The sequence below is a fragment of the Melozone crissalis genome, unplaced genomic scaffold (assembly GCF_028551555.1).
Source record: "Melozone crissalis strain CALT ecotype California unplaced genomic scaffold, PUWL_Pcris_2 ptg000016l_1, whole genome shotgun sequence".
Classification (NCBI taxonomy): Eukaryota; Metazoa; Chordata; class Aves; order Passeriformes; family Passerellidae; genus Melozone; species Melozone crissalis.
Genome location: NW_026535794.1, coordinates 42,659,520 through 42,669,770, shown reverse-complemented (window position 1 = coordinate 42,669,770; position 10,251 = coordinate 42,659,520). Strand labels below are relative to the sequence as shown.

The 10,251-nt window shown below is 50.6% G+C and overlaps 1 protein-coding gene across 1 annotated transcript in view; it reads left to right on the top strand.

Moving 5' to 3' along the window:
* The first annotated feature begins 9,045 nt into the window (after positions 1 to 9,045).
* The window catches only part of LOC128935533 (uncharacterized), a 62,454-nt gene continuing 61,248 nt past the window's right edge, over positions 9,046 to 10,251 (top strand). Inside the window, exon 1 of the mRNA XM_054273945.1 lies at positions 9,046 to 9,098. Within this exon, the coding sequence (XP_054129920.1) occupies positions 9,049 to 9,098 (50 nt within the window). The 5' untranslated portion in view covers positions 9,046 to 9,048. The remainder of the gene's footprint in view (positions 9,099 to 10,251) is intronic.

Genomic DNA, 10,251 nt, shown 5'->3' with positions numbered 1-10,251 from the left:
CGCCAGGGGAGGAGACAGTCACCTTGTGTGGCTGGCAAACACTCCCACAGAAAATACACCTCCCCAGAAGCTTCAGAGCAGCTCTCTGCAAACAGCAGCAAATCCTCTGACACGGCCCAGAGGAAATAAACTGAATGGTGCCTTGTGAGCTGGCAGGGTCTGCACAAGAGCAGGGGACAAGCAGTGATGGTGCAGCTCTGGCGGGGAAGCAGACTCCTACCCTCCATCATGCTATCCAGTAACCTGAAAAAATCCCCTCTTCCCAATATATCTTCCCTGCAAAGCTGGGCCAGCCACCAGGAAGTGCAGGCGGTGCCCACACAGTCATCATTTCTCTGGGCAAGGACTTAGATGGTTCTGGAGGAAAAGCTAAATCGGCACACAACTTCAGGGTGACTCCAGAGATGCTGAACAGTACCAGTGTGACCTTAGCAAGGCTTAAAGGGAAGCACCTTTGGTTTCTTCAGGTAAGAAAGTTGAAAAACCAGGTGTGTAGCCAAGGACCAAGCCACCATGTGTCTGAGCACAAGTTATGCTGTGGACTAGTTATGCCAGACTTAGCTCTCAGTAAGGGGCAGGACCCAAGGCAAGGAGGGGAAACCTCCAAGGAAAACAGAAACATATGAGATACTCACATTTTGGCATGCAGTGAAGTGCAGCTATGTCAGCAAAATTTGTTTTCCAATACATGCAATGAACATAGGTGGGAATTCAGTGCTGGATTTGCAGCCAGCAGCTTACAATTCAGTGTGATGACTCAGGACTTTCAGTTGCTCTGCAAGCAAAGGCTGCTCTGAACTTACTCAGACAGAATTTCCATTTTCCATGACAAGAGGCCATGTCTCACTCTCCTAGCTCTTTTCCTGAAAAAGCTGATATTGCTAACTCACAGCATTTCAGAGATTTTGCATGCAGTCATCATAGCCCTGAAGTGCTGTAACCATTATTTGTTGGCTTTATAGTCACCGTTTCTGTTCTTAAAAGTGATGTTGTCACACTTTTTCTGAAACCTATTATCTGATGCTGTATCTGCCAGGTCTCCCTGGGATCAGAGGGTGACACAGGCATTCATTCCATCATTCCTCTCCCTCAGGATGAGATGTTAGAGGCGACTCCTACTCCTGATTTTGGTTTTGTAACAGGGTCATGGTGTATCTCTATGTTCTCCCTGCGCAGCATCACCCTGTGCAAGTCCAAAGGGTCCAACTTTTCCTTGAAGTAGAGGGCTCCCAACACCTTCAGTGCTTTGCCTGCCTCCAGGTGACAGCAAAGATGGGAGTGAGATTTATTCCTAGGTCAGGGGTAATTAGGTACCACGGGGTTTGAAATAAATGAAGCATAAACAATTCAGGTGTTGGTAAGTATGACATGGAAGTAAATCTGAGTGAAGCTTTGACTCTTTCTAGAGTTAACACAGACATTGAAGTGCTTGAGAAGGTACAGGAAGGAGGCAGACTGTAGCCTTTGGAAGCATAAATCATAGACTGTATCTATTCTCTCCAGTCATTAGGAAAAAAGAATGAATGACAGAAAAAGAGAAAGGAGAGTAGGTCAACAGAGAAGGGTTAAAGGTTAATTTCCTGATTGCTGGAATATGAAAGGCAATGGCCCCAGATGCCTGTGAATTTCCTATTTCCTTTCAAAAGAGGCATCATCATTTAATGCACTCTTTTATTGCCCCTTTCACATCGGTTTCCTCGTATTCCAAAGCAGTCTTTTCTTCTGCTATCAAGCATTGCATTTCACATATTGCGGACCTTGGGGGTTTTGACGTGCTAGGTAAGGGCAGTAAATCTCCCAGAAACATAACCTGCTCCTGCTGAAGGTAAGGGAGCTCTGCCACTGGTGGCTGTGGCAATGTGGAAGGTCCCCTTCTGATGACTAATGGCATTAGTCACATTTTTACTGGAACCCCTTGTTTATGAACAATTCCAAAGCATTTGTTCAGAGAGCTCAATTTAAATGCAAACATTGCATCTTGTGTTCCATTTTATGACATCATGAGCTCCTGAACTCCGGTTTATGTCACCTGTAGTCTGCAGGCTGCCCACTGCTCTCATCTTAAGTGGGGCATTTGCATTTTGGAGGGCAGGTGGCATACAAAGGACTTTCTTACAAACAGTGTATGGGAAAGCACAAGAAGCAATCTATCTGTTAAACCAAAGTTTTACAAGATTGAAAGGTTACAAGGTGATGATGGCAATTGTGACACTCCTCAGTCATTTTCTACTATTATATGAATTTGGCAGCCCCATTGAAAATGATGAGCATTGACCCCCCAGATTCAGTCAATTCAACTCAGACATCCTTCAGTAATAAATTTATTTTTTTCGGCCTCCTGCTATGGCCCAGCTCCATCATTCCCTGATACAGGACTAAGGACATGACAAGGGATGTCCCCTGGGCCACTCTGCAGCTTTGTAGCCACGTGTGGAATCTCCCCAGCGTTCCCTAGGTCCTGTCCCATAGAGGGCTGCCAGACCCACATGTGCTGCAGAAGGGTCCCAAACAAGGTCCTTTCTGGAGTAGAGGGAGGGAAGCAGAGAAGGAAGCTGTCTCTTCCCCAAGCCCCACGGGAAAATGGCAAGCCTCTGAAGGCCTGAGCTGCAGTCTGCTGCTTTTAGCACTCCTATTACTGCAAGTGTGGCCCCATGTGGGTTCTAGATGGGCAAATCATTTTTGCTGGGCCTTGATCTCTCAGCTGAGTTCAGGGCCCCATTTTATGTGTGATTATTTTGTAGTCACTGGTCCTAAACATGGCAGAGCAAGGCAATACTATCTCTCTATTGCAGGGGAAAGGGCTGGCAGCTGGCAGGAGAGCAAGGCAATGGTACCCACAGCTCAGGGCAAGAATAAAACCAGATCTGCCAAGTGTGCCCCCAACACAACCACAAGCTCACCCTTTGTCTTTTCAAGGCTTTTCAAGACAAGCTGTTCTGCTCAGAGAGAAGAGCCCACAGGACTGTAATGGGTAAAGGGGGTTTGCCAGCTCCTGACAGGGCTAATACAGCACCTACCCTGTTCTGATGTACTGCAAATAAATCAGGGTTCACCTGCTGCTTTTTGGAGAGGAATTGAAGTGTCTGGGTAATCAGAAGGCAGCTCTGAACATGTTGTGAGGGTTGCCTGATGGCTGAACTGACACATCTGCCTGCCCCTAAAAGGATGCTAAATGATGACGTACAGATCCAGAGCATGCAACTTACTTTTGTATCCTCCAACTATGCCAAAACAGCATTTTCACTCCAGCAGAGAGCTGGGATCTGTGTAAACAGGCCACTAAAATGGAGTTACGTGGTATTGGCATTTCTCAGAGCATCAGACACGGATGTTGCCACTTTTTGAGACGTGGGATGTAAGATGAATAGATTTCATACCATGACTTCCAAGCCTCCATACTAGCACTTCTGATCAACTGCCCTATTCACTGTAGTTATGGAAGTTATTTATGTTAAATAGATTAAAGGCTGAACAACTTAGATTTTCTCTGAGTGATTTGTTGTTTCAGCTTCTTTTATGTTAACATCTGTTTGCATTAGTCCGGAAATACCATTCTTGCCTTCCCTTGAGAAAAAAATTTGCTTGTGGACTCAAGTTTATCTCCTTCTTGTTAGAGTAGCAATGTCTACTGGGGTTGGGCAAACAGGCTGGTTTCTGGTGGCCATTACTCAATAAAGCACTTAATTCTTTACACACCTGGTGAGGAACAGTCTATGGCAGAAGCAGTGAGAGAGGCTCCATCTTCTCCCTAAAAATAATTTTAACAGGTTTTCAGCCTAACTCTTTTCCCACTTAAGTCACCAGCCTAATTCCTAGAAATGTACCTTAAAAGCAATTTTATATATCGTAAGTTGCAAGACTCAAATGTAATCAACTCCTTCTGCTATTTGCAGCTTTGCTATTCATTGGCATTAGAGGCAGACTCTTTGGAAACACTTCATAGCACTGTTTAAAGACTTTCAATTTTCTGTTTTGTGTAATGTAACCTAATGTATTCAAAAGTGACTCTGAAAGTATTCTTCTACCGTAAGTATAATGGGATGATTACATTACTACGGAAATTTGGGAAATTTATACAAATATGATGACAAATTCTCTGTTTGACTCAGGCTGCTTGTGCATGTTTTCCCCCTCTCTCTCTGCCTGCCCCGCCTCTTGATCTGTGCTAGGGATGGATTCGTAGATTGGTTCTTATTTTGGAACAATTACCAAAGCTTCTGTGGTCCCTCTTGTAAGGGTCTCTTAGGCAAGGAGGGAGAAGCTACAGGTGTCTCATACTCCAGCAGGGACACAGCCCTTGCTCTTCACTGCCTTTGCCAGGCTCCCAAGCCCCATGTCCCCACCATGGGCAAATGTTTAATTCCACTGGCTGTGCAGCCTGGCTGGGAACATCTGAGCCTGGGATGAGGCAAAGATGTGGCAAAGAGGTGTTTAGGGTGAAGGTGAGCCAGAGGCTTAACCTGAGTACTGCTAGGAGCGGAACAAAGCAGAGTTTTATATTATATTTCTTTTGTAACCTTCTCCTCCCGAGCTTTGCTGCTTCTTAGTAGTGCTAAGGGTTTAGAGCATCTGTGCACCAGAAAGCTTTCCTAAATCAATAGTCTCCTGCAGCTACATAAATAGCTAACTGGAGCAAAGATGTTTATTTTTGAAGTGGGAGATGTTGCTCCTGCGACAATGTTTTATGATAATGATTTTGATCCTCAACCTGCAATCTTTACACCAAGACAAGACTCCCCTTGATTTCAGTGCAAGCTTTGTCTGACTAAGGATTTCAGAATTAGCTCTTTGCTTTTATTTTTATTGAAAAACAAGCCTGCACTTGACAAGGAAAAAACAGTAAGTGGATCATGTCAGAGAGACAAGTTCCTATGAGAAATTTCTAGCAGGAAAAACACAGCTTTTTGATTACATGGCAGGAAGCTGCAAGGTTAAAGCTTCAAGAGTTTTCTGGGAGAAAAAGATGCTAATGCACTAATGTGAAAGGTACCTATTCCATCAGGGAAAAAAGGTGCAACCCAGCAAACACCTCTGCTTCCTCTCTGTCAGAGACTACACAAATGAGTAAAGGTTGCAGCAATGAAATTAATAAAATATAAACATTGGGAAAATATTTCCTCAAAAATTTAAAACATGCATGGAAATAGACACATTTTGATCTAAGGATTTGGTCTGAAGAATGAATACACATCAGTCTAGACATATTTCATGGCACCAAAAGGGTCCTGATGCCAAGGAAGATTTAATCCTACACAGGAGTGGCAGCTCTGCACCAGAGCACTTCCCTCCAGGAGAACCACCTAAAAACGTGCCATTTGCAGGGAGGAGCCACATGGCAATCAAAGCCTGCAAAGACGGGGAGCACATAAAGCTCTACAGCTAACAGTGATTGCAGAGACGTGGAAATGGCAGCAGAGGGGCTGGAGTGTGCCTGCCCAGGGCGGGGGGCTGCCCACCAGCCCTGCTGTGTGGTGCAGACAGGCAAGAGAACCAGGGAAGCAGGGTGAGCACTGCTCTGCAACACTGGGAATGGAACAGGCAAATGCACAGCTGGGGCTTCACTCGGGACTTGTACCCTGGCCCCCCCGCATCAGTGAACCCCTAAAAAAACCTAGGACAAGATGTCAGCAGGGCAGGGGCATCTACTGCCTGGTCTGGCAACCAGGAGCAAACAGAGTGTTTGGATGGGTTTGGTGACTGGGGATTTTTGGAGGGGGGAGTGCAGTTTGGGAGTCATGGGGTTTTTTCCTGCTTTACGTACAAAATTTCCCCTGGAAGCAGAGGGCTGTGAACGTGTCGCTCAGCCCGCAGCTGCTTGCTGAGCCCTGGTATGTGCTTCAGTGCCCGCTGATGCAGCTGGGTGCTCCCAGAAGTTCGTCCCAGCTCTCGTTTGTCTGAAAGTCTCGTTTGACACAAAACCGGGACGCAGGCACAGACACAGCAAGGTGAAATGTGCGGGTGTGTTCTCCAGAGGGGTGGGGGCGGTGAGATGCCACACCGGGGAGCAGCAGCCCCGTTGCCCAGAAGAGGGGTCAGGAGCCTGAATTAAGTAACTCGGTGTTCCCAGGCACCGGATTTCAGAGGTGGGGAGCAGTGCCAGCCGAGCCTGCTGCTTCCCCAGCTCTCGGCGTGGGCAGCAGGCAGGAGACAAGGACCCTGGCAGGGCGGGTGTTCCCCCGCAGAAGGCTGCACCAAACACTCATCTTCAGAAGCGCAGGTTCACCAGCACCACGCTGTAAAAGCGAGCTGTCAGCTCACCCTTACCGCGAGCTGACAGCCCCTTTCAATGAGAACGTGCAGCCTTCTCGATCCTGCTTTTTCAACAGAAAACCCCGGGGTCAGTGTGTTTAATGAAACTCATCCACCACAGGCGTGGAGCGCAGGCACTGTCTGTCCCCAGGCCAGCAGAGCGCGGTGCGGGGACACAGGCGGCTCCTCCCGCCGCGCCCCCCCGCACAGCCCTCTGCCCACTTCGGAGCGGCCTGGCCACGCTGCCTCCCGTTCCCCCCGCTCGCCCGTGCCGCGGCTGCCTTCGCCACCGGGGAGGGAGCTCACTGCGGCGGCGCTGCCCAGCGATCGGTACCGACCCCGGGGGAGCCAGGGCAGGGCAGGGCCCCATGGGAGCGGCACCTCCGACGGTGCGGGGTGGCCGATCCCGCACGGGGTTCCCGGCTGGCCGGGATGGGCGGGCGTGGGGAAGGGGTGCCGGGGACCCGGCGCTCCAGAACGGAGCCGCTCCCGATCCGCCCCCGCTCCCTTCTCGCGGCATTCCGGAGTCCCGCACGTCCCGCCCGCGGCACGGCACGGCACGGCCCGGCACGGCACGGCACGGCACAGCGAGGCGCGGTGCTCCCGCCGCCGCCCCCCGGCCGCCGCCCGGCGGGTCCCGCCCGGCTCCGCAGTGTCGGGGGCTGCCCCGTCACCTGATCGTCGCCGTCGCCGCGCGCGCGCGCTCACCGCACCGCCCCCCCGCACCGAGCGTCCCCCCCTCCCCGCGAACGGGGGCGGGGGTGCCTGGTATATACGGCCCCGCCGCCCCCGCCCCTGCCTGCCTCCTGCAGTACGGGAGGCTGCGAGCCGCCGCCGCCGCCGCCGTGCCGCGCCGGGCCGGGCCCCGGCAGGTGGGCGAGCCGTGCCGAGCCGGGGCTGCTGCGGGGTGAGTGCGCGGGCGGCGGGCGCGGGGCTCCGGCCCCCCCATCCCATCCCATCCCATCCCATCCCATCCCATCCCCTCCCCTCCCCGTGGGGGGCGGGGGAGCGGCGCCGCTGCCGCCGCCGTGGGAAGGTGCCGGGGGCGGCGGCCGCGGGGGCTCGCCCGGAGCGTACCTGTTGCGGGCTCGGGGGGCCGGGGGCGTGGGCCGCGGTGCGGATTTCCTGGGGGCCCGCGGACCCCCGGCGGTCCGGCCGGCCCAGATGCGGAGCGGAGCGCTCGTCCCGCCCGCCCCGGGGTCGCGGTGCCGGTGCGGGCGGATGCTCGGCCGGGGCCGGGCACCTGCACTACGGCAGCCCGGGGACGCAGTCCGGACTCGCCCCGGGCGCTTCCCGGAAAGTTTCTAGAACTCCGTTAGATGGGAAGTGGCATTAACAAAACCCCGATCCCGGGGCCGGGCTGCCGCCGCCCGGTGAGGATGCTCGCCTTGGCGAGCTGCCCTTCCCGCACCGCCTCGGCCAGCTGCGGTGCTGGGCGGTGCGGAGCCATGCGGAGCCTGCTGCGGGCGCGGCGCAGCCGGGGCTGTACGCCTAGGGCTTGCAGGACACGCGTCCCTGAGAGCAGCTGCGGGGAAAAGGGCACTACTGTACCTCGGTTGTCGGGGCGTGTGTTTCTGGTCTCAGTTGGGTTTTGGGTTTTGTCGCTTTTTTTTTTTTTTAGTTAAAATTCCTCCAAACTTAGGGGGCATCACATTCTAGTCACTATGTACCCCATAAGGAGCAAGCAAAAGCACAATTAATTACTTTTAGGTTTCGTTGGGAAATACAGTGTATGAAAAAGCCCTCTTCTGATTGCTGGTGTGTCGGGAAGAGCAGCCGCTTTCCAAGAGCGCGCTTTTGCCAGGCAGATTTTGGGATGCAGGCACAGGGCTGGCATGCGCAGGAAGGTTCCAGAACGGCGGTGCCTCCTGTTCCCCGGGCAAGGGAGCATCCCAGAGCACCCAGCTCTCCCTAGGGACTGCGCGAGGGGAATGAGCAATGAGGCTTCCGCACCGACACAGCGCGTCTCGCTGTCACCCGGGAGGGGGGATGATGCCAAGGTGCAGCCTGAGCGCTGGAGTCCGGGATGAGGAGAGCTCGGCTGCCCTCGTGCAGTCGTGGTTTGGTGGCCAGGCTGGAGCTCGGTGCAGTCATTAGCAGGGAGCCACCGGGAAACGCCTTTGCTGCGCTGCTTCTCCTGACGGGGTTTTGAGAAATCCAGGTTGCCACGACCTGGAAGAAGTCTGAAATGGTCATAGTGGGTGATGCTCCCCTGCAGCAATAATGGCTTTTAGCAAGCCCTCTCCCTCTGCAGTAGGGCACTAGCTCTCCTGGCAGCATATGCTGCAGGATGGGTTCTTTTTGCTTTTGAACAAACTAGACCAATTACACAAAATCAGCTGAGAGGGGTGACCTACTTGGAGGGAGAAGAGGGAAAAAAGTGTTTGAGAAGGAGACCTTGATTTTAAATGTCACCTTGTGTGTCCTACCGCTTGTCCTAACCAAGCAGGGTCGTTACCTCTGAAGGTGTGAACTGCTTGGCTCAAGGGCTTGCTTCCCCCCATCCCACCCCACCCCATCCCTGGCCCCCTTTCTGCTTCAGCAGGAAAGAAATAGTTACTCATGAAGGGACATTTAAGGTGTTTCTTAAACATTCTTGCATTACAGCTGTAGCATCAAGAGGTTAAAATACCTAGAACGTTTCTCCTTACCCTGTCTCTCACACACCACGTTTAAAATTAGAACATCATTAGGAAAATCGTAGGTGGCTCTGGGGAAGAAGGGGATGTTTTATGGCTGAAAGTCACAAAGCCATCAAATAACATCTTCACAAATACCTGGGTCTTGCAGGTCTTCAACATGGCTGGCACTGGCACAGCTGTCTTCCTGCATGCGGCTCCATGCAACGTGTAAGTACAAGAGATCTTTCCATGAATTTTGTGGGTGTATGTGTGTGTATTTTAGTCGATTAATGGTCTCTTCCCCCCGCTTTAAATAGGTGGGTTGATTGCGACAAACGGGGAATGTAGCATATTGCAGATGTTTTTGGTTCTGGGGCATCATGGGTAATTTCTGAAAGGCTCTGCTTTTCATACCAAAAAAAAAAAAAAGGTAACTAGGAAAGAATTTACCTGTGTTTCCAGTGCTTGCATTACCAGCACCTATCCCATGTTAAAGAATGAGATGTATTTCAAATAATTTGCGACAATGTTATGGCCTTGCTTGAACCATTAAAACGTTGGAAGGTAGGTACCCCAAGGATTCCATTTATACCACTCAACAGTCAAGGAGCAGATGAAAACTGAAAAGTAAAAGTAAGGTATGGCAACGAATTCAACTTATTTAATGTGAAAATAGTCTTTTTAATGTAAAAAGAATGAAAACTGTCTTACCAACATGAAACATCGACATAGTAAATGCGCGTTCAGAAGGGAAGAGTTGGCCGCATTTCACCACAGGTTAAGTCATTGTGGGTTCATAGGACTCTGTCAAATACATCCTGAGGAATATTAGTTCAAGAAGTAAGGTTTCTTCACAATATGCCTGCATTTTACCTTGAAAAGAAGTCCACATTTCTGAAAATTCTTGCTACTGCATATAGGCATGATGGCTGCCTGGCTATGCGAGAGCGGTTTTTAAGAGATGCTGTGGAGAGGAAAAAAAATGTGTGCTCATAAGATCAGTATTAAAAATAGGAGGAAAGGAAGAACTTGGCCTTCTCATGAAAACGGTGCCCTACCTGACTATTTCCCCTGTAATCCATCAAGCTAGGAGATGCCCCATTTTGACTTGTATTAGCATAATATTGTTTTTGGCCATTGTTAGAGAGGCTTGCATTTTAAAAGATAGGTGAGGGGTTTAGTTAAATTGAGAGTACATAAACCTGGGAAAATGTTCTATTACTTTAAATTGTTTTAAAAACAGAAATTGTTTTCTGTACTCTAGCAGTGTCTTCAATATTCTCTCACAATGTGTTCTTAGTATTTCATGATAAGGTATGGCTGCCTCAAATCACATAAATAGGGGTTAAGTAAATGTGACATTCTTTCATGATAAACTTGT